We start from the raw sequence: 25004 nt of genomic DNA on the forward strand, positions 1-25004 counted from the left end.
ATATATATAGGATAGGCGACCATCTGCAAGTAGTTCAACTGATAAGCACAAACATTAGGAGCAAATAATTGACTGTTCTAAAAGGTTTTTTTTTTGGTATCTTTATGAAGAGTTTTACAAACCATTTGTACATTTCCATTATATCCGATGTTAACCGAAATTGTTAATTATGTAGCCGATACAATTAAAAAAGCCTTAATCATTTTGCTTAAACACATTCTCACCGCGTTATGAGAAAACAAGTATAAATATAAGCCATTGTCAATATCTTTAAAATATCTGATTTTACTCATTACTTTTTATTGAAATTCTTATACCTATATACTTCTAAATATTCCCTTTTTTAAACTGAATTTAAAATTTAAAAGAATTTACAAAAACTGTTTCAAGCTTTAGTACTAAACTACAAATACCTTCGTCAGACCGGCAATCTTCTTCTAGCTTCTTTCTATGTTGGTCTATATTCATATATTGTTAGCATGTGAATAATAAATCATTATTTATTTATGTTTAAATAATTCGAACATTTAAATTAGTTTGCAAAAAGAGATTGCCACATGGACTTTATCGGGTCTACAACCTCTCGCAAATTATGCAATTTATGCGGTCGCTATCTTCTTAAATAAAATGTTAACAAATTTCTCGTGTATCGCAGTTAGCTGCTGATTTCACACGTTCCAACGGCTGCTCCCGAATGCGACACATAAAAGGCCAAAACAATTTCAGTACCGACGGCAAAAAAGTGTCTCAATCGTTTACATAAATTTGCCGAGCTGTCTATCAATAAATCTAAGCCAAGATAAATTTATAGCATTTCGCTGTTGTTGCTATCTGTGTCTAACATTTCCCCCCATTTTTCTCCGGCTCCGAGAAATCCGAAATACGGATTTGTAGTCAAGACTACCTCAATACGAGTTTCGTTTGCCCAAATTAGTTTTTTTTTTTCAGTCCCAGCTCGTGGGAATCGAGGGGCGTTGGGTGCGGGGGAAACGAGAATAACAAGCGTGTAGAAATAATAAAAAAAGAGCAGAATCGTTTAGCATATTTTAGCATATTCAGAGACCGCGACAGAGACAGTCGCAGCCCGAGCGCCTCGCCCGCTCTCTGTCGCACTCAATTATTACGAAATGCTGCCCGTAGTTGTTGCATAGTTGTTGTAGTTCATTAGCACCTGTCAGTGACAGGTATCTGTCCCCCCTCCCCCTCCCCCACCCCATCCACTTCGGAAAAGATCTAGGTTCAATTGCCACAAAGCGATGCCTCAATGAAAGTTTATGGGGCCATTGTGGTTGTTGTTACTGATGATTCCCTATTATAGTTTTTTTTTTGCGTTTGCGGGTTCTCTGGTTTTGAAAGTGAATTTATAATTAACTCGGTTAATTTTTAGCGTTTGACGCTCTTTGCCATTAATTAATGTGGGAAGTTTTCGAGATGAGCGGATTGTGCATTAAATTTCAAATTAAAATGGCCAGCGAAATTGGTTTTGACACTAGCTTTGGAAATCTGATTTATGGCGTTTATGTTCAGAAATCGGATAAAAAAATGCTTATATTAATTAAGCCTTTCTATTGCTTATTTTTTAATAAAACATAATGTGATGAAAATCAATATTTAATAAACAAAGTCTTATAAAATATCAAGTTAGATTGTCCATTCAACTTTATTAATCGTCAACAATTTGATGGTTTACGTAAGCCTAGAGCTCTAAAGAAAATTCTACAGTCCCTGTTACTGCTCAAACATTAAAAGAAAAAATACGTTTTTTTCTGACTTATAAAATCAAGCAATAATACCTGTTAACGAGGTAAATAAGTTGAAACGATCGGACTTAAAACATACAACGTTTCCGATATCAAACTTTGTGACGAAAAATGTTGTCTTAAAATTTTAACCTCCGTCCAGCTTTACAAAAGAATTTAAGCTTTTTGTTTTCACAGGCATTTATTAATTCAGCGTGCCGAATTCATGCAATTAAACTGACTAAAGAAAAAACTACAGTCCCTGTTACTGCTCAAACATTAAAAGAAATCATACAGTTGTGTCTTACTTATAAAATCAAGCAATGACACCTCTTAACGAGGTAAAAAAGTCGTGACGATCGGACTTAAAACAACGTTTTTGACATAAACTTTGTGACGATAAATGCTGTTTTAAAATTTTGACGAACGTGACGAACGCTTTAAAAAAGAACTTAAGCTGATGATGAAACTCAATCGGCAGGCATTTATTAATTCAGCTTACCGATAAAAACAATTTTATAATTTCGTATTTTTACACTTTTGCTGTTATTTATCATAAGCTAATGGATTTTCAGTCTTGATATTCAATTAGTTTAAAGAATTATTTAGATCGGTGTATCAATCGCTCCGATCAAACCGTCACCTTCTTTTAACCATTATGTTTTTTTTTACCCAACTAGAAAAAAGCTTCTATTAATATTAATACCCTAATAGCATTGTTCGATTATTACTGGTTACTTGGCTACTCCATAATTTTAAAAGTTATAAAATGGCTAATAACGCGTTATTATTTTGCTTAACATTTTTGGGACCTTGTCCTTTTAAATGAGTAAACCATTTCAAAGAAAACGACTTCGCAGCTCACTTATCTTAAAAGGTGAATAACCTTCACACAGGTGTTCCGCTCCTTAAAACATTTCCCCCGAATTCTTGTCCTTTACCATTTACCACTGAATGGCATCTGAAGAAATCGCCGACGGCGGAATAAAAACAAAAAGTAAGTCGCTCATCGCGAAATCGTATTGTGCCGAATTTGTATTTGGCTAATTCGTTGTCAAGTGTGCTCCCCTTCAGCTCATTCCCCCTTGGCTTTTTATTTGTGTTTTTATTTTTATTTTTATTTATATTTAATTTGATGTGTCACTTAAAATTGTCGACAAGCGGGGGAAGCAATGGCAATGTCAACATTGAGCGAGTGAGAAATTAAGATTTATTGTGGGTGAAACAGCCAGGGGCGCAGCGGAGAATCTACATATGGGTTTGTACGATACATATACGGATGGGTGGGTGGTGGAGGTTGGGCCGTCGATTTCAGCTGTTCGCGTGTATCCGTGAATTTGTATCTGTGCATCGGAAACCTGTGAGTGAATTCGAAGGTTGTCAGACTACAAGCGAAATAAAATGTTTTTGACATGTGCATCTCACTCCGTCAACCTGAAGATTGCTTCTGCATTTGGGCAATGAACTTGAAAAGCAAAAACACATCGAAATATTTATGCCAGACTTTCGGTCGACAAAGTTTGCTGGTTGAGCTATGAAAATTCCCTGCAACGTTTTCAATCAATTAATAATTCTCAAATATTCAAATATAAATTTATTGGCCATTTGCAGTCAAAGACACTCTAAAAATTTGTGTGGCTTGTGCCTTGGGGCAAAGTTTTCTCACAAATAAATTCAATTTAATTTAATTTGCGCCCCAGGTCACTTACAAATTATATATCATTTGGAGCCAGCTGCTAATGACCCAACAGCGGCAAATGCTGTAAAATTTATACGTTTTACGGCTGCCGTGATTATTACAAATTTTTTGTGTGCCTTTGCCCGCAAGAGAATCACAACATTCGGAATGTTCAAGTGAGTTACAATTAATTATGAATGTTAATGATCTCAAAGAAGAGCCAAACCAATGTCAGGAGGTAGGGGAAGATGGGCCCTGGACAAGCCAAAGCCAAAGCCAAAGCCAAACCAGGAAGTTTGCCCAACAAACATAAAACATGCTCGCAGAAAAGCAAGTCAAGTCCAAGCTGCCACAGCTGTTTCTGATGTTAATTTCATGCGTCCAACAGGTTTGCCCCCCCCACTCGAGTAGCAGGCACTATGCCTTGCCGTTTTCTGTGCCATATTTCACGTTAGTTTTAGTAAATTTTCCATTTCGCCACGCTAACTACCACACAGCGTGCACTTAAGTGTCGTCGCACTGCCTGTGAATGCGAATGTGAATGCGAGTGCGAGTGCGAGTGCATGTATGTATCTGCAAGTACGCATATCTGTATCTCCCAGCCACCACCACCACCATCACTCGGAGGCGAAGGCCCGACCCCTGCCTCCGTTTTAGGCTCAGGCTCTGGCTCAGACTCAGGCACAGACTCAGTCCCAATACCAATCCCAAACCCAATCCCAGCCTGCCTAACGTTTTGCTGTTTTTAATAGGTTTTTGTGCGCCTGGGGCCAACACACACGCAGAGCCGAGATACCGACTATCTTGTAGATACTTTATCGGCCACGGTTTCGACTTTAACTCGGAACCGCCTTGACTGGCTTATGTTTAATTACAGTACGCCATTCGCTTGTGAATTAGTTTCGAGAGCCGAAGAGCTGTAAACTTGTACTTGCCATAAATAAGAATGAAGACGCGCGCTACTAAGAGCTGTTTCAAAATTCCAAGAAAGTACTTCCCTGCCCTGTTCTAACGAAAGGATAATGACACAACAGTTGGCACTCGCATAGAAACAAGACCCAAACACTTAGATAAAATAACTGTGACTGAATCTTTTAACTATTTAAATGCTGTGCAATTTGAATTGCAATAAAATACAAGGCTTTTCGAAACAATCTTTTTCAAGTCGTCAATTGTTAAACACATTTCTGAGCATTTTGTATCGGATGTATGCACATACTCATATGAAACCACAGCTGCTGCAGCTGGCGGTGCCTTTCAAGCCTGGTCTCAATAATAACGTGTATGCAAAGAGTGATTCGGCCGAACGAACGAATATGAGTGCATTCGAGGCATTTTGCCCAACGACAACCATCATTTACACCCGGCCCGAGAACAGTCCTCGATACCTGTTCCCGATCTTCCGCAGAATCCGGACGAAGAAGACAAAGGAGCTGCAGACGCGAACAAAGAAAGGAAATCATGTTGCCAACAGCCGCTGACTCACCGACTTGCTGGGTGATGGAGAGCAGTCAGGGTTTATGGGCTGGGCCCGGATTGATATAGGGAAAGGTGCTGGAAACATGGCAGTCATTGGATACACTTAACAGTGCCAAGAGCTTGCGAATTCCCGATAAGTTTATTAGGGGTGGCGATGCCTTTTAACTGCCCTGCCAGGCGGCCAACGGGCATCTCGGCTGACACTTTTTTTTTCTGCCGCTCTGCCGCTCTACCGCTCTGCCTTGAGCAGCGAAATGCGGAGACAACGGTCTGATAGCCGTAGATAAAGCGCTCAGGGCCACTTGGGGATCTCGGCGACTTGGCTACAATAAATTGGATTCCCGTGAATTTGTAATGTGCGCTCAAAAGTTCCAAAGAACCAGCCAGAGAAACAAAAGTAACAACAAATATTGTGTCTTGTCTGCGGAGCAAAGTATTCGGCATACACTTATTCATAGGAAACACGAGGGTCTGGAGATATGGCGACCAGACAAGGCGGCAAGCCTAGTTGGCATGTGTAAAGCTGAGTTTTGCCGGCAAAACTGTCAACAGGCGAACACTGGCAGAAATCAGCGGCCCCATTCGATGAGTGGTAGATGGTGGGTAGGCCATTCTCGTGGATTCCTTTTCTCAGTGTACCACTCCGTGTAGTCTGATGGACACATCAGTCAGTTGTAAATCCACACACACACAGATACATACACACTCTCGGGCGCACAAGTGCTAACTTAATTATTTAGCATGCGAACAGGAACAGCAACAACAAAGGAGCAAGAACAACTTTAAACTTGGCAACAAAGAAAGCCCGCCAGAGCCCCTCCCCTTGTTTTGACCCCCACACCTTCCGCTTTCCATCCAACAAGTGCCGACAAAAGCCAAAATCTCAGCAGAAGCAACAGCAACGTCGCGAAGTTGAAGTTTCGTTTTGGGCTTTGGTCTTGGTTTTGCTTTTGGCTTTGGTTTTGGTTTAGGTTTTGGTTTCGGCTCCATCTCCAGCTTCAGCTTCAGCTCCGTCTTCGGCTGCCTTCGCCTTCGCCTTCCTTTTTTCTCCGTTTTGTTGTTAAGTAGATTTATGCACGTCTAGTCTGAAATTATTTGAAACAAGTTTAAAAGGCATATGGCCAATCTTCGAGGAGAGACCCCGGCGATTCTGCGACGACTCAGGTAGAGAAAGAAGGGCGTTGCAGACGACGGCGGCGGACCTAAACCTAAAACCACACAGCCAGCGAGCTGGGGACGACGGCCACTACATGAAATCGCCATGAAGTATACAAAATACAACGGCAAACACATGTCGACGTCGGCGACGTGCCAAAGATACAGGTAGTGAGATACAGATACAGATACAGATACAGATACAAATGTATCTGCGCCACTCTGCCGCTTCCCATCCAACTGCAATGGCCTGTCCCTGGCCCTGATGCTGCTGCTGCTGATGCTGCTGCTGCTGCTCCCCCGTGACATTGGCAGAGTTCAAGAACTGCCCCAAAACGAGAGGGTAAGCTCTCCACGTCGGTTCCACGAATTTCACACTTTTTTGGCTCGCTTGATTATGATGATTACGAGAGCCCCTCGATGGCGATGATGAAGGATTAAGATGCGCTGTCTCGGCCTCAGCGAGATACAAAGATATGTACATTTGGCAACATGCGATATGCGGCCCTTACTACTGCTTTTTTGATGGCCCACATTGCTGCCCTCGCTTTTGGGGCCAAGATGAGAACGGAGGCGTGGCCCCTTAAGAGTAACACTTAAAGGCGCCTGAGATGTGATTCGATATCAGCGGTTGTGGGGTGAACTTCCAGCAAAATATATCAAACAACAGGCGCCATCTGTGGACAAGCTCAAGCATTTGTTCAAGGCCTTGTGGGCCTGGACAAACCCTCATCAGGCGTCCAAGCTGGCCAAAACAAGATTTGTAATCAAGCGTAGCCACCAGGCTGGGCTGTTCGCTGATATCTGCCCCGGGGGGGGGAGGGGTTCAGCGGCCAAATCAACCCTTCTGACGGACCGAACACCCTCATGTGTGTCATGATGTGTCCTCAGCGCCTTTCTGCGGAGTCACCGCCGCTGCTCATCAATTGCATTTGGTCAACGCCCCGAGGACGCTACCACAACGCTTCATTTTTGTTTTTTGTGGGGCTTCCTCTGGCATATCGCGTGACTCGTCAGTCCAACAGGCCAAGCTTCTGCAGGGCAGGGAAGGAGACCAGTACAAGGGCAACGCCTCCGATCGCCCAATGGCCGCCAAAGTATCCTCAATTACCTTCACCGCGCCATTTAAAGAGGCCCACAATAAGTCCAAGCCAAACAGAAAAACCAAACGGAAGTCCAAATTTGGCCCTTTTTGGTTCACGTTAGCTTCTCATTATTCCAAACTTGACTTTTCAACAGCTCGCCGTGTTGGCGGGCATGGGGGAAGGCAGAAAAAATTAATTTATTATGTTAACAATGGCCACACAAAAGTTTTGTAATGTTTAAGCCCCGGCAATTAAGTGACAGAAATTATCTTCTCCCTGGGATCTTCACATGTGTCAAAGCGGGGGTCTGTCGAGGGTTAAGGGCCGGCTCTAGTTGGCCCTTGTCGTGCCAAGTCGTCCCTTTCCAGCTCCGGTTGCGTGTTTAATAACATTATGATTAAAATCATTTTGTGTCACAGACAATTGTCGCTCACACTCGCACATGTTCCTTGGAAGAGGAAGCGGACATGGGTCTTGTCAGGGCACCAAGGACACTCCCCTGCAAACACAGGAAAAGCCTCCTGTTTTGATCTAGTGTCCGCTAATGAGCGTTTTTCTGGGATAAAAAAGAGGGTTACACAAAGGGCTATGCGAATGACACGCATCGTAATTGGGCAAATTGTTGAAGTTTAATTACTGTGCTTTAGTCATTCTTGTGTGCGAGCTGTACTTTCCAGACCAAAAATGGATGAGCTTACAATGAGATTAAGCTTATTGAAGATTACCTGAAAAAAATAGAAAGATTTAATCAGTATTTTAGCTGTATGAAAATATTTCATTTATTTATGATTTTATAAAATGAGAATGAGATTTTGTAATTACCACGATGAAAATCTCCCGTTTACTTGAAATAGTTTAATAAGTACTTCAGTTTTAAGGAAATATTTCATTTATTGATTATTTTACTAGCACGAGAATGAGCTTTGTTAACTATACAATGACAAACTCCCATTTATTTGTAATATGTAGTTTAATAACTCATAATTGAATAAAGTATTGCCGTAATTTCTGATTAGAAAATTCACCGAAAAGTCATAAGAAATCTCAACAAAACAAAAATAATGTGTTTGAAATTAACCATACAATAGACCTGCCGCGCCACATGGTATTATATGCGACAGCTATAACAAGTAAGCCCCGGATTTTTACCGAAATATGGGTTATCAGGTCATGCGTCATGAATTGCGTTTGGTACCCGGTTTCGTCATAGTTTTATACACACAATTGAGTAGAGTACAAGGAATTTGTGATATTTTTATTTTAATTTCTTGTTTTGCTTTACTCACAGCGAGCCCGAGCTAAAGCCCAAATTGATAAGAACTTCGACGCCGCTCCCCACTTGCCCAGACTTATGCAACTATCTGATTATCTGATAAGTTGAGCTTGGGGGAAGAGTGACGCGTAAATGTCACCCTGAGGTGGCTTCCTTTTCATGACTGGGCGACAACGTTTACCCCTTGATCCCCGTCTCCTTCCCCTTGGATGTTTGGTTTGTTTTATGTCTTGGCAAACATTTGATAAAGCAGAAAAGAGGAAAAATATAAAAAATCCAAAGGCAAATATCGGGCGAGTAAAAGTTAAGCAAATAAATAAATATTTGTTGATTATTTCTGTCACCGACTTTTCCCACTGACTGTGTCCATAGCCGCGAGGCTTTCTGTCGTTGAACTTTCCGGCATTTGTGTGTCAATTTTAACGAGCGCAGTTAACAACATTTTAGAGGGCCAAGAAAAGTGGTTCGCCCAAAAGGCGTTCACCACTTCGCTACTGGACAAGCTGCGAAATTTGGTATATTTTCTTTGACATTAATGGTTTGATTTACTACAGACATTTACGACTGCCGCCCAACGAAGAAAACACAGACTCCGCCCACATATGGGTGGATGTACAAAGAAACGGAGCCAGAAACGTACAACAAATTCCCTCACGCACTTTCCCACTAAATCGCTTAAGTGTCTTTTAATTAAATAAAAATAAATGTTCAGGGCATGCTGAATGCCGAGGTCCGAGCTGTAGCGCAGTTCGCCGGGAACAGAAAATATCTGAGGAATGCCAGGACGACTTTTGGTCCGGGCATCTCATCTCGGTCAGTTATCAGACATTTTTCTCGTTTTTTTGTTTTGCGCTAAAGGCATTTTGCAATAAGCACGAAGACAGCAAGCAAAAAGCGATCAGCAGAAAAATATAAAGAAAATAAAAAAAGCATTTCGTTCCTATTTTATTCATAAACTTTTTTCTTACACCCCATCAGGAACTTTGAAAACTTTGGCAGGGAACCGGTATTTTGCTGCCTTCCCATCCCTTTACATAGTATATGTACATTTAAAAAAAGATATATATATATATATATATATACAGCCGACTGCAGCAGACAGAATCAGATGAAGAGACAGCAACGGCAGACAAGGCCTGGGCTAAAGTCAGACAAAACCAAACCAAACCAAACCGAAAATGTATCTTACGGATACACAAACATGCCGCACGTCTTTGTCTACGTAAATGGCCCATGAAAATGAGACAAGAATGTATATAGACAGCACCAGCACCAGCACCAGCACCAAGAACAACGAGGAACTCGACAGGAACAACAGCGAAAGGACAAGCGGAGCTCAGCACGACAGTCGCCGTCTTCGGCGCTTCGCTTCGTTGGCGACATCTTCATAAAATAAAAATAGAAATAAAAAAGTGCCAAAAATCGCGTGTTGATAACAGCGCGTGAAATGGAGGTAGGGTCCCCCACATGGGGCATGGGTGGACTTCGTAGCCAAGAAGACAAAAAACGCTGCCAATGAAGTTATTAAAGCAAAGCAAACCACGGTTATTTTACAAGAGAGCATGACTTTCGAAAGGCGTTAGGGCTTAAGATCTTTGAAGTTGGATTACCTCCAAGAAGTGATTGTTTTAAACTCATAAAAGCGATGGAAGATAAACTGAATTGAAATCTTAACTTCAAATTTTCTTGTAAAAACGAGTTAAGCTAAAAATGTTTCAAGTCTTATAAAATAAGGTTAATCAACAAGGAATGCTAGCTTGGACAAATGATAGTAAATAACTCTTTGCAGATTAAAAAAGTCAGGCTAATTTATTCAGTTAGATTTCTAGAAATCTATTGTTTAATAAAAAAAACAATTCCTAAAACTTTTTTTGGCTGATGTGCAAATAGTTTAACAACCAATGGGGCTATGTAAAATTGGTAGGATTTAAGGAAGCAATGGTATGTAGCGAATTACATATTCCAGTTCATTGAGCTTTTAATCTATAGATTTAGTATTAAAGCTATAAAATCGGTGGCAGTTGCCAGTAAAAATTGCAATTTTCAATATTAGAGAGCGGCAAATTGCCACGCTTCGTTTGTACTAATGCAACTTATTTTTGCTGTTTCTTACTGCCTGTTGTAGCGGAAAAGGCAATTGAATTTTTAATGAGTTAAACATAAAAATTTAATAAAAATTAGCTGAATAGAGCCAGTAAAAACTAATGGTATTTATATGCAAAATTTTAATACCTCTATTAGAATTTGATTTGATTTTTTCAGCTTGCAGCTATCTCAGAATATAAACGGATCCATAAACAAACTATTTCATTTACGACTTAAGGTGTTCAGCAAAATTTGTGGCTATTTACTACTGACGACTATTTTTCATTCATATTCCAATATCTGTAAAAATTAGTTAAGCATGTATTTGTTTTATACAAAAAGAGAAATTATTGAGTTTTGTTGCCTGATATTCGAAATAGCTACGTTTTAAGAAAAAACCATTTTAATTTATAAAGACAATTTTCGTAAGACAACTTCTTAGCAAAATTTTCAACCTGAACAGTGTATGCCTTTTCAACTAAGGTACAGCATTGCAGTGTTGATTCGAAAAAAGAGTTTATCTTTACTGGGCGGAGGGAATGACTGATTGGATGACTGGCTGCCTGATACGCTTCACTGATCGACTGCCATTTGGCCCACAGCTCAATGTTAATTACATTTCCATGCTGAGCAATTAAAGCCCAGCAAAACATTGTAATTCGAAGTCGGTATGCTCTTGCAATGTTATATTTCTAATGTTTTTATTTTCATTTTTGAAACATTGCAGAAAATTTCTAGGAATAAAATGGAAGTCTTTAGAATAAAAGTATCTAGGCTTAGATAGATTAGATTTCAAAAAAAAAGATAAAAAAATATTTTGTTTAAGTTTAAGTTTAGTATTTATTTAAACAATTTTTTTATTTTCCTTACATAAAATATTTAAGATGACTTATTTAATACATACTCACAAATCAGTGGATATGCTGCCCGATAATTCATATTTCAAAAACAAACGCCAAGTGAGATTAATTGTATTTAAATATTTATTAAAAGTATATTTGAACGAAAATTATTTCCTTAACCGCCAAGTATTAATCGAACAAAGTGGATACAAATCGTTGTCTCCCCTTCTACTAAACTTATCTCAGACCACTTTTACCCGCTGTGAGGGTATTCTGATAGGTTCGAGTGCTCAATTGGACAGCCGACAGCGGGCCTGGCTGTTAAGTGTCGGTGCTCGAGAGAACTGGCTGCCCACCGTGTAATCATAAGCAACATTGTCAATTACTCAATCATTGACAGAAAAAAATCCACGCGAATAAATGAAACGGTGGCGTCCACTATTATAGTAATTATGTCTTGTCGGTCACTGTGTTTGCCTCTGGGGGTGTGAAAAAGGTCGAAAGCGTTGATTACTTGTGAAAAGACAAAAATTTGAGTAAAAAGGCGTTAGAGAGTTCACAAAGATTGAATAAAGGTTGCACTTGTTGCAGACAAACCGTACATTTTAAACGTTAAAGTGCTGAATAAACTTTCTGCATTTACTTTTAGCGTAATTAACTTTTAATTACCATTTGTTTTGGTTTGCGCTTTGACTGCCGCTGGCCGTGCTACCACACGCAATTTGATATAATTTTATTTAAAAATAACTTTACGCAATCAATTTGATTTTAGTTCAGCTAATTAGAATCGCAAACGTTCTGCCCCTCCTGACCGCAAACTAATTTTACGCGCAAACATATTTTCAAAAAATTTCTGTGACATTGCCTCTGGATATTTATTAATTAATATATTTTGACACAGAATTTGATGGCTAGTCAATGAACCAAACAATGTTCGAGAACCACAACGAGCACACAATCACCAATAAACTCTACGAACGAGAACAAAAATTTCAGTTTCAGTTGACAATTCAATTCACTTCGATCAAATGTCAGGGTGACGCTTTTTAAGCCGATTATAATGGTTGTTTAGTACCCCACGCTCCCTCGTATTTTATTTCCTAAATCACTATATTTTATGGTCATTTTCGTGCGATGTTTTGCTGTTATATATTGATATTTTCTGTTTCCGACTTTCAATGAACATTCCACTAATTCGCCTTCGTTCACTTTTCTTTGCCTCACTTTTTCGCGCGTCAGCTCTATTCAATTTTTTCTGTATTTAGCTTTGTGATATTGTACAACTTTTTCGATTGTCGTTTTCAGTTACACTTTTCCTTTTGAAAGCTTCTTATTTTGAGTTTGTGCTTCGATTCGGCTTCGAAGTGGAGCAAGTCACATGTCAAGGTCAATGCCAAGAAAGAATAAGCCATGAAAAGAGGAAGTGAAAAAAATAATTACGGAAGGCGAAAAACCAACCTATAAAAAATATATTTCTTATAGTTAAAAATTCAAAAGAAAAAAAACATACTTGAAAAGAATACCTCATCATCTTATAAAAAATTAGTTAATAGAAATCATTTTTGCCAAAACCGAAAGAAGGAACTTAGTGAATTTCCAAATAAATTAAGGTCGATGGAAATTAAAAACAAGAAAGTCGAGTTCCTCGATAATTAGATAACCGTTTCAGGTAACAAATTTTAAACAAAATTTACCCCACAATCAATCGGAGTTTAGGTGGCGCCCTCTGTCGCACTGCAGCACTAGAAACTCAAAGCCAGCAGCACCCCCACCCCCCGCTATTAGTTCTTCCGTTCTGTCTCTCTATATCAGCGATCGACGGCAGAGCAACGGCCGAGCACCGGCGACAGATGATAAAACTTGAAAATTTTGGAGTCTACCGATCGATATGACCGAAACTCACATACAGAGTCTAATAGCTAAATTCTAACATTTCTCATATTGACGTGGCATATTTTCGCGATTTTTCGGCGTTAGAGGGGGCGTGGCTCCGTTTTGAAATAAACTTAACTTAAGCCGTAGTTTTGAAATATTTAATCATTTCTTTCTCTCGAAGAATGTAATAAAACAGCAAAGTCATAATTTTTTGATTTAATTTTTCGATTGTTCCTATATGCTATAGTCGTCCGATCCGGCTCGTTCCGACATATATACTAGACAACTTTTGGGAGAGTTTTATGCAGATAGCTTCAACACTGTAAGACTAGTTTGGGTAGAAAAGGGCGGACAGACGGACGGACAGACCGACGGACAGACGGACGGGCAGACGAACGGACAGACGGACGGACAAACGGACGGACGGGGTCGAAAAAGTCTCCTTCACTGCGTTGCAAACTTCAGTCTGAAATTAAAATACCCTCTGCAAGGGTATAAAAATCAGTTGTTTAATCGATCAACTATTATTGGCGTAAAGACCTTAAACAACTTAAAAACCCAATTATCACCAATTTTGAAACAACACACTTTGTAAAACATCAGTTTAACTTAATCTTGTATTTTTAGCTGTTTTCTACACTTCTATTTCATTCGGTAAGCCCAATGATATGGCATTGTAAATGCGATGTCATTGCATCAAATGCATATCTAACGTAAACACGCCACTCGATGCCTTGTTGCGGATGCGGATGCTACTGCAATTGCTGCGACAGTTGCCGTTCTCGTGCAGCAGAGTAGCGGCAGACTGATAGCCACAGAATTGAGTTCAGTTGTTGGACTTATCACCGCATGGCCACCATGCCCATCACTCATACGCCATGTTTGTCCAGCCGATGCTTAAAAAGTTAATGACTAATTTTCGTTGGCGCACAGCTCCAAAAAAGCCAATTTCGGGATGCCTGTCTAGGCTGGGATGTCAGTTGGGTTAATATTGGAGAGGTATGAGTATAGCTTTTCAATGTGCTTCACTGCTTTGCTGCTGTTATTTCAGCTGCACACCGAATCAGGGAGGGACTGCCTGTGTCTGCCTGAAAATACACACTACACTTACAAATAAAATTGCAAAAAGAAAACTAACAACTTGATTTAATATCTGGTGAAACAAAGAATGTTGTAATACTCGAATTTCTTTGAATGTTTTCGAACGCTATTATATTTTTAACCCAATAATTCGTAATTTTTCAATATATTAACTTAATAACCTCTCTTATCTATCTCATGTCAGAAGAAAATTATTCTTTCCTAAAAAAGACCTGAAGTTTTTGTTTTTAAAATGAATCATTGGCGAATTTCCAAAATTTTAGAAACGTTTTTTCTTATTTTAAGATAAATTTCTACTTATCGTTTAAAAATAAAGTAAATAAATATTGCTTAGGTTCATTTTAACAAGAAAAGAAAGGTTTTTTTTTTAATATAATGGTGATAAAATGTGAGAAATAAATGTTGTCTTCAAGTGTAGAGCAATGGAACAAATGGGATGAGTTAGCGAGAGCAGAGGACAAGCGTCCATCGCGCGCCGCCTGACGTTATAATTAATGAAAATTTGCCACGATTCAGTATATGTATGCTGTTGGGCCAAAAGTGTGCTCACAAAATAGATGCAAAATCCGGCATAACAGCAACGGACCACGCCGCATGCAGACATTTGGCTAATATGATTTTGATTTTGGTGGCCGGCATTAGAATGCCATTAAGTTGTCGGTTTGTTGGTTTTCTTTCCAACGGGGTTTACACACTGCGATTCTGGAGCGTCGATTTGCACATGAGATGTGTAAGCGATGCATAAATTATGCATCTGTTGCACAAATGTGCTTATGGGGGCAGGCCCTAAATGGAATACTTGGGGCGGGTCAACAGACCCATGAGTCTGAGCACTTACAGCCGTCTGGCTGGCACTTCCTGTCTCGAAAGCCCTAATTTAAGAGCTGAATTATGTGCTGAAGAACGGGATTGATTAATTGGCATTGAGAGTCACAGTCTAAACTAAGTACAAGTTTGTATGTAAATTGGGGTTATATAAAAGCCGTTAAATAGCATTATTGGCAATGATTACTATGTTTTTATAGGTAATAACTGAAAGTATAATTTTTTCAGTACTGGATAAAATACTCATTTACATTTTCTATCAACACTTGAGAGAACTTTTAGCGGAATTCCCGCAGTTTAAATCTCGTTGCACTGGCAAGTGTCTGGTAAATTTGTCATTTAAGCTTATTATTGCACACTTTTCCTGCCATGTTATTCCCCTAATTTCCCCTAATAGCGATTTTCACTCCCCCAGAATTGGCTTAACCCAAAAAGTCTCTGCTTGAGACCAGCTTTGAGTTTTGCCTTTTTGATTTATGGCCCCGAAAAGTCGCGCACGTATTGCAACTAGCTCGCCCACCTCCCTCGTCACCACCCCCTTTTGGGGCCTCTAGCCATTGTTTGTAGAGACAAAGTAGCGTGCGAGCAGGGAAAACAACTGCAAACGGCAAAAAAAAAAGTCTGCATTCTACAATTGCGAATTGCATTTTCCATGGAACGTAAATAGAAGCTATTTAGCAAAATGTGCACGAAAAACAACAAGAGCAACAACAACAGTGGGGAACAGCATCCAGCTAAAAAGATACAGCCATGAGGGGGGCGTGGCAGGGGCAGTGGCAGGGGCAGGGGTACGGCGGCTTTGCTCCGTTTTGAGGTCAATGTACAAAGCATGCAGCCAGGCAGCATTTATTACGACTTAATGCGCTCCCTGAGGGAACTTTGTTTGGGATGGGAGCGGTAGGAGTGGTAGGAGCGGTAGGAGCGGCAGGGGAAGGCTCTAATTTCGTGTTTAAACTGCTTTTCACACAACCACTCACACATGCGAGGGCATGGTTGCTTGTTGCTCACAAAAAGAATATAAAAAGAAAAACATGAACAGGAGGATTTTTAGTACCCAGTCGTAAAGAGAAACAGAACCTTCCACAGAAAAATCAATCATGCCGAAAACCGTTTCAGTATTTTGTACATTTAAGATTAAAGTAGACAAACGGTACTTATAGTTTCAAGTACAACCGTTTTTTTTTTAAGATTTGTACTTGAAATCTAAAATTTAATGATAAATTTAAAAAATTTAAAAAAAAATCTATTTCGTAGTATAGTTAAGCAGGTAAGCAGATAAAACCCTCTTCAAGTAGGGTATCAGAACAACTAAAGCAACAACAACAGTAACAACCTACTAAGAATGCGGCAAACAAGTGGAAAAAGCAACAAGGGCTGACAGCAGGAGGTGCAACAAAGACGGTGTAAAAGCAGTGGCGGCACCGAAAGGGGGCTCTGCTACAAGCAAAATACTGGATTTCCCGTCACTACAACAGAACACAATCATAATTTACAACGAAAACACTAAACCAAAAAAACAATAACCATAAATAAATAGGGTAAAATTTTTTAACAATTAAATTTAAAAATAGCAAAGTAAAATTCGTGCAATATTGGGCAGAAGCCCAGCTTTTACTAACTAACTTGTATCCGGGCATCTGGTTAAATAATTTTATTTTATTTTATTTGCCAAAAATAAAAAAATCGTCCACACCCATTTCCGATAACTTGGCAAGGCGTTTCTAGTTTCTGTCTTCTAGGTGTAAATACTTTAAAGCGTGTTTTAACTAGCCCTTCCAAATGCTTTTTTCGATAATCGATACAAGATGGCTAATGTACATGAATGGGTCCAACGTCTACAATAAAGTTGGCCGAGAAAAAACGAGAGTGCAGCTTTGGCCCCAAAAACTTGGCAAGCACCGAAATACAAAAGACCAAAAGGAGCCACCAAATGGCAATGCCAAGAAATGGCAAATAGCATCAAGAAGCACGACCACTAAAGAAACACGACCCACGGTAAAAAATAAGCACAAGCTATTGCAACTTATTATATTACACTTTCAACGTCATCGCGCGATGTTGCCGCTGTCAATGCAATTGCAATTGCTGTTGCTGTTGCTATTGCAGTTGCTGCCGTTTCGGAGTCACTTAAACGAGATAAATCAACGTGGGCGATTACACAATATCTCAGGGTGATTGTCTCCCTCTCCCTCTCGCTCGTCCGCGCTCTGCCGTCTTCCTCTGCCCGCTGTGCATGACTTGGCGAAAAGTGCAACAGCAACAGCAACTGCAACAGCAACAGCAACAGCAACTGCAACAGCAAAAGCAACAGCCCACAATCAGCAAAAGACTCGCGCCATTGGAGCAGTGGGTCGCTCTTGGGGTCTTGTGGAAATATGTGGAAAAACGTGGAAAACCTGTAAGACAAAAGTCGACAAAATCAATAGCACACACACTCGCTCACGCGGGCGACACTGCAAATAAACAAAAATGATGACAGCAACAGCAATATGTGCAGCAGCAACAATTGCTGGTGCTGAAGTAGGCAGTTACTCTTGCCGTTGCTGTATTTTCAGCTTTATGAGCGATAATTAAAGTTAAATGCCTTTGCTACGAAGCTGCGGATGTTACTTGCTAGCTTTACACATATGTACATATGTATATATACTGGCTGGCGAAGACTACAATTTGTTTTGTTTCGTTTTTCTGAAAAAAAAAAAATTAAATTTTAATGACCACCCTCAGTAGAAGTGCAGTGTTTTTTTCTGGTTCACGTTGTCTTCAAGTTTGCTGTAGTTAAAACAAGGCAGCGAATCGGGGTCATTAAAAGAGAATTGAGCTCGCCACAATCGAAGACTATCGGTGTATCCTAAGCTGATCATCTTGGGAAAAACATGCAGGCAAAGATACATGTTCAATTTACCCATGGACTTCATTTCAGTGCTGTTACCAAGATGCAAATGGCATCAAAGCTTCACAGCTCTTCAAAGATTCAGTGCAAAGACTCGGGCAAAAACAACGCAAATCAAAATAAAAACAAACCCAACAGAAAATAAATAAAAACATGGAAAACAAACCAAAGGCAACAACAAAATTTCATGTTTTGTGTCGGCGACAAAAAATACACACACACACACACACACACTCACACACACACACAAAAAACCAAAAAACAAACAAAATAAATAAATCAAAAAGAGTTCAACGACCAAAAGTTGAAATGATTTCCGACTGCCAACGAAGAGGAGCAACGACGACATCACTCACCAGCCGACGAGAAAACGCGAACTTAGGGGGGGTGGATGTTGATAGGCGGGGAGGGGGGCGGTGATGAGACCAATTGACAAAACATCGCGACGCGTTAAGCGTACTGAAAGATACAGATACAATACCGCGATATCACATGGAAAGTAGTTGATATGCGCGAGCTGCGTATGAATGGAGGCAGAACCAAATTAGAAATAGTGAAACAACCCATGGCTAACTAGACTTATGCATGATTTTCATGATTGATATGCAAAGTGCTGGGCAAAGTCAAGAGTTTTCTAAGAGCACAACAAGCACGCGGAGAGCAGAACACACATCATCCAAGTTAGAAGTTTCATTTGGCCAGACCGCATATGTATCTGCATGTACATCTCAATGCAGCCAGGAAGCCGCCGACGTTTGCACTGCCGCCCACGCGCCGCACATTGAAAATCAGCAGCTACTGCGGCTCATCAGCGGCCATTTGTGGCTGATAAATGAACGCATGTTGTGCGTGCATATCTGCCAGATACAAATGCCTGCAGTCCGTTGCGGCCTTTGCTTTTCTTTGTTTCCAGTCCGCCGCTGCCGCTGCCGTTGCCGCCTCTACTGCGCTGCGCATTTTTAATGAGCGGAAATTAGTTGGCATTGCGGCAAGATGTTTTTGTGGCTGCCCATTTAAGTAGATACAAATGTATCTGTAAGTCATAAATTAACAATCTATGGGGCGCGTGCCTGGTGCGGTCTTCACAAGACTGGCTTCTCACAGGTGCAATTATTGAACCGATTACTTGTCAGATAAATTTAGCACAAATCGGTTATTAGCGTTCTCCAGATCTTTCTGCTCGTTGGAGATTTGATTAATATCTTAATTATGGTTGGAATGGGTTGCAGTCTATTTTGGTTTTGTGTATTGTGGATCATACTTTTGGCTCACTTTTTGGCCGTGCAACGCGCGGATATATTTAGAGAGTCCGCATTTAGCTCAGTCTTGGCACAGCCAGCCAGCTCGCAGATACTCTCTTGTATTTCCGTTTATAGCCAGCTAGTGCTACCAAGAAATGCATTTGGCAGCCTGCATTGTTAGGTCATTATATGACAGTGCGTTTAAAACTTTGATGGCGAGAAGTGAACATATTGTTGATTATATTAACCAAGTTCAACGTGAGATAGGAATCCCAATAATTCAAATTTAAACAGATGAAAAGTACTTTAAAAATGTGTTTTCCTATGTGCATTATTAAATGCTTAGAAAAATACTAGTAGTCAATGGCTTAATAAAAAATAAAATAAATAATAAATATATAAATAAATAAAAAAGCAAGAACACATTTCCACTCTCTAACATTTATAGTAAGGCCAGTCCTTTGATAGAATAAAGTATACTATTCTCTACGTTTAAAGGGTATAATTTTACAGTGATCAATATCATGCTTCAATGTAGTATATTGAGAGCTATATTAGAACGAGTTAGAGTGAATAGGTACGTTATTTTCCCCAATCAGTTATATTTATATATGATTTAGTAAAAGATTATAGTACAAGTAAAAAGTCGTCTTTTTGTTTAGAAGAAACCGGATGTTGGGTGTGGGAAACACATAAAATCGTACAATCAAAATCAAATACAAAACGCTACACGTGATGTAATGATGTTTGATACTATGCATTTAAGTGTACTCTCGAATCTGCCTTAGTCAGTGAGTTTGAGTGTCCGAGCCGTCGCTGTTGAATTGTACATTGTTTCCGCATTATAGCCACAATGCCACAATGCACTCACCTGTCTGATGACTCCGATGAATCGTATCGATCCAGACACCGCTTCTTGGATCCCCTCGTGCCGCGTTCTCCCCCTCCGGGTGTTCTGGAGGCTGTTGTTACGGTTGCTGTTTTTCCGGCTCCCACCCCCACTCCCAGTCGAGTTGTTGTTGCAGCCTTCCTGGCGCCCTGATAGAGCTGAGATCGCAATGCGTTTATATCCAATTTGGCGGCCTGGGCGCCAGCCCCGCCCCCTACGCCTCCCGCCCCCGTTTGGTGCCCTGCACGACGCCAATGCTGCTGGGCGTGCTGAAGGGTCGCGCCGGCTTTGCCGGGGGCTTCAGCTCAATATTTGAGGTGGCAGAGGGGGCGGTGGGCGGTGCGGGGGCTGGCAACAGTGTGGCGGTGGGTGTGGCTGCCGCTGTTGTTGTAGGTGGTGTTGCTTCTGGGTTGCTGTTGTTGGCGACGCCGGCGCCAATTGTCAAACTGTTTAAATTGACGCTGTTTTTCAGCTGATCAAACAATGACAGAGCCGCGTTGGAGGTTAAAGTTTTCTTTCCCGCTGCTGCTGTTGTTTTGGCGATGGGCGGGGGTGGAGGGGATGCTGCTTCAGCTGCCAATGCCTTAGTCTTTAATGCCGTATCCTTTGGCTGAGTGGCTGACATTTTAGCTCGCTTTGTTTGCTGTGTGCCTTGAAACTATTTCCCTGTTTTACTATTGCAACGATGCGCTTAATTGCTCTCAACTGCTGCCATTACTCCTAAGTCCCTTTGCCACACAAATTCTACCTTCTGAGGGTTTATTGTTAGTCGACGGAAAGCCAATTTTAATTGCTTGAATCTAAAAGTTCTTAGTCAGCTATTCAAAATCGCACTGCCTTTTGATGGAATTACCATTTCGATTTTCCCCATTGGTTTGCACAAATTTGTACTTAAATTTTGCCACGAACTTGCACTTTTCCGGCTTTTGTGGGTTGGACTCTCGAGTTACGAGTGGTGAAAATGATTATACAAATTAAACATAAATTCATTTAAATTGATTGCATTTTTGGGCATTTCACATTTAGCTGCACTTCACTTCTGCACTTATGACACACATTTTTTCGATTCGATTGATATTTCAGACGAGAAATCACTTGATCAGCATTTAATTACTCAACGTTGCGAGATTGATTTTGGTTTTGCGAGGGGTTATTGGATTACGGGCTGCGTTATCAAGTGTTTCACTGTGCTTTATGGCTTTGTGAATGGCTGATTGTTATTTCGTTCTCGTTTGTTTCCGTTGCACACCCGAAACTCATTCTGCAAGATTGGCAGAAACGCGAAAACTCGCGAGTTCAAAAAAGCAATGAAACCGAAATCGAAACAGAAACAGAAACAGATGCCGAAACGGGTATGTCAGGTTGACCGGTCCAGCTTTGTTTAGTAACAACTATGACAGGCCAGCAAACAAATCGCAATCTAATCAAATGCATTCCACTGTGCCAATCACTCGGCAAACTAGCGATTTGCTTATCACGGGGCCAACTTGTCTGGCGAGCGCGCTATTAATAATTAATGCAGTGGCTCGTTCACTACCGCTGTTAATTGCCGCCAATTGCCGTGTAACCAAATTAAACAAAGTCAAAGAAACGCTGCACTGCAAACTGCGAATTCCGGAAACCCATCGATTGGCAAGCGAAAACTGCGATCTCCCCACGAAAAAAGCTGCGGGCTGCTCTTGCTCTGCCTGCCGACTGACTGGCGAGTGGGGCCGAGTGGAGTGGGAGTGGACCGAGCGCCGCGGCCCCACCCGAAGCGGGAGCCGACCGCAACCGAAGCGGCGGACCCGAGTGGCTCAGCCAACTAGAACCGGGCACAAATCAAGATACGAAGCACGCGAGGCAAGAACGAAGGCAACGAACTGCCGTTCGTGTATTTATTTGGCGCCCAACGAGGGGCACTCTTGAGGGGGGCGAGTGTGCAGAGTGTTCACTTTTGATTTCTGTGCAGCGGCAGCAGGTTTTGGAGAGAGCGGACAAGGGACAGAGGTGTTGGGGGAAACGGGGGGAGCTTGTTGCGCCACAATGTGTGACTGTGTGAGTGTGTGCGTTTGAACTTCTGGGGAAGTTCAGAAATTCAGTATTTCGGTATTTCAGCATTTGGTGGTTTGCCAGTTGGGCCGTAACTTCCGATCTGTCCGCGGGTGTTTGAGTAGGTGGCAAGTTCACTCACACACACGCAAGCCGAGCTGCAGCTACCTGTTGATATGTGTGGGAACTAATCAGAATACGAAAGGTTCCTGCGGTTCTGCAAAACTCTAAACCGGTTCACCCAGCAGAGCATAATGTTTATATGGGAGTTTGAAACCAAATACAGAGGTGTGGACAATATGCACCCATATTCAATGCTTTGGTTAATTGTCTTTTGGCCCACTCATTTCATAAAGCCAAAATAGCCAAGAAAACTGAAAAAGTAAACAAAGCCAAGGCAAAACCAAACAATAACAAAACAAAAGCACGGGGAGCCAACTCACAAATACAATCCAAAATCGCAACTGTTATCAGAGACCAAATAAAGACCAGAGAAGGAAAGAGAGAGAGAGAGAGAGAGAGAGCGATCACTCACTCACACAACGAGCGAAATCTTGTCATGAAAGCAAAAACAAAACCAGAAACTGGGTCTGTTAGAGTAAGAGGGACAGCGCAGCGGGTTGAGGTGGGAGTGAGAAATCAAACACAACACGTGCTTTTATTACGTTACAGGCAAGTGTGCGTACGTATATGTGATGCAACTGTGGGAGAATGCAAAATCGGGTGGGACAAAGACAGCGCATGTTGACGAGAGCCTTTTGCGGGTGTGTGCGAGTGCGACATAACTCGTTTGGTGGCTAGTGTTTTTGATTTTATTTTCCCAAGAACATTTTGGTTCTTATTGGACTTTTTACACTGCACTTAACATGTGAATATAAAGTTCAGAACATCCAGTAAAAGCCCAATATACTGCGAATATTTGTTGATTTCCGGGGATACATTATATGTATGTATATACACTGAATATTTTATGATTCAACGACTGCTAAAATACATACATACATAGCTACGATTAGCCTTGAATTCCATATTATGTACATACATATGTACCTCTTAAAGTCGCTCAAAAACTATTTATTATAAATTTTATTTTGAATATTCAAAAACTTATCAAGTTAATAAAAAAAATACACGGTTCGCGAATGCACAGCGTGAGAGCGAGAAGCAATCTAAGATTGTGTTTTGCATTTTGCAATAAATTTTCCTCGAGATAGGTGCAGCAAAGATAGAGAAAATATGAACGGGAGAAAAAATTGTGAAAATTGCTATGGAGAACAAGAAACTTTATAAAATTATTTCAGCGCTTTGCAATAATGAGCACTCGATTTTACATAAATTTGTAATCATTGTCCATCGAAAAATTAATTTCATTAATAAATTAAAAGTTATTTGAATACAGGCATTTTTTATTAAAAAATTCGGTGTATTTGTCTTGTAAACAATTTAGTGAAAGCGACTGCTCTTGAAGTAAATCACACTCATCACTAAGTCACTACCATCACTAAAAGAGAGAATGACAGGCATGCGTGGCAATATATCGATAGAACATTAATTGTAGGGCGGTAAATTCAAAATAGACGCTAGACAGGCTCAACAATTGTAATTTAAAATTAACATAAATATAATCAAATACAATTTTTATACATTTCTCAAAAAATAATCCGGCAGAATCACAGTGCTGCCAGATTTATTTTTTGTATAAAATTTGCCCATCTCAAATAAAATGTCATCTCAAATAAGTTAACGAGAAAATGAAAAATTGATTGAATTTAATTTTGAAATATTAACCATTACTATATGTCGACGAACCAAAAAAAAAAAAAAATAAAAACAGCAGTTTTTACTTCCGAAAGATTCACACGGAATTCCCTCTGTGAATTCTCTGTTAACTTCCGTAAAAACCTCACGTAAACTTTCCGACAAGCAATTGGCTGGTAAATTGAATTCCGCAAGCACAGAAATTAATTGATTTAAAATACTTTGCCGTAAGTTAAAGTGCAGACAATATTTTTACTTATTCTTTAATGGTTTAAGAACATTCATGCTTTTCAAATTTGGTTTATAAAAACATGTTTGACATATTACAAATTATTTTGTGATTGCGTCTCAGAATCGATTCAATTCTAGACTTCGGCATTTCAGCAATTCCGCCGTCCCTGTTCTAGTTTCCGAACGAATTGTACCGAGACTCGGGAATATTAAACTATTACTAAATCTTAAAGAACTAAAAAAAATGTAAGAACAAAAAAGATATTATTTTTTTTTTAATTTTTTCCCGATTGTTCCTATGAAAGCTATATGATATAGTGGTAAGATCTGGCCAATTTTTGTCCTATATATTTATAACATTTTTATAGATTTTTGGTACAAGTTTCAAAGCGATGCCATAGACCCGACCACTGTGCGCCGATTCGGAATTCTTGTTATTTTTTTCATGTCAATATTAAATTCAGATTAGAAATGTGCTTTTCAATATAAAAAGTCCATCTCAAATAAAACTTTCCATCTCAAAAAAATGTACGAAAAATTGATGCCGCAACTTGCTGCTGGAAAAAAAATACATGCTGCCGCAACATGTTGTGCAGCACATACTTTCTTGGACGCGCCATCTGTTGCTCGTTCATTAACGTTGTTTAAGAAATTAAATTCAGATTCAGCTGATTCTTAACTGGTTAGCTTAGACTCTAACCGATTATAAAGAAAGTTGACTACTCAACCCAATAAATTTCGTATCACTTTAAGCCTTGAAACCAAAAGCGAAAATTAATACTTTTTCAATCCGAAAACATACCTTAAAGAGGCTTTGTTTTTTTTTC

The 25004-nt window shown here is 40.1% G+C and overlaps 1 protein-coding gene across 1 annotated transcript in view; it reads right to left on the reverse strand.

The window, feature by feature from the left end:
• Positions 1-21869, reverse strand: part of LOC128255986 (zinc finger protein jing) — a 132421-nt gene extending 110552 nt beyond the window's left edge. The window contains 2 exon segments of the mRNA XM_052985950.1: positions 20140-20383; positions 20386-21869. Of these exon segments, the coding sequence (XP_052841910.1) occupies positions 20140-20383; positions 20386-20782 (641 nt within the window). The 5' untranslated portion in view covers positions 20783-21869.
• Positions 21870-25004: the final 3135 nt, after the last annotated feature.

The sequence above is a fragment of the Drosophila gunungcola genome (genome assembly GCF_025200985.1).
Source record: "Drosophila gunungcola strain Sukarami chromosome 2R unlocalized genomic scaffold, Dgunungcola_SK_2 000012F, whole genome shotgun sequence".
Taxonomy (NCBI): domain Eukaryota; kingdom Metazoa; phylum Arthropoda; class Insecta; order Diptera; family Drosophilidae; genus Drosophila; species Drosophila gunungcola.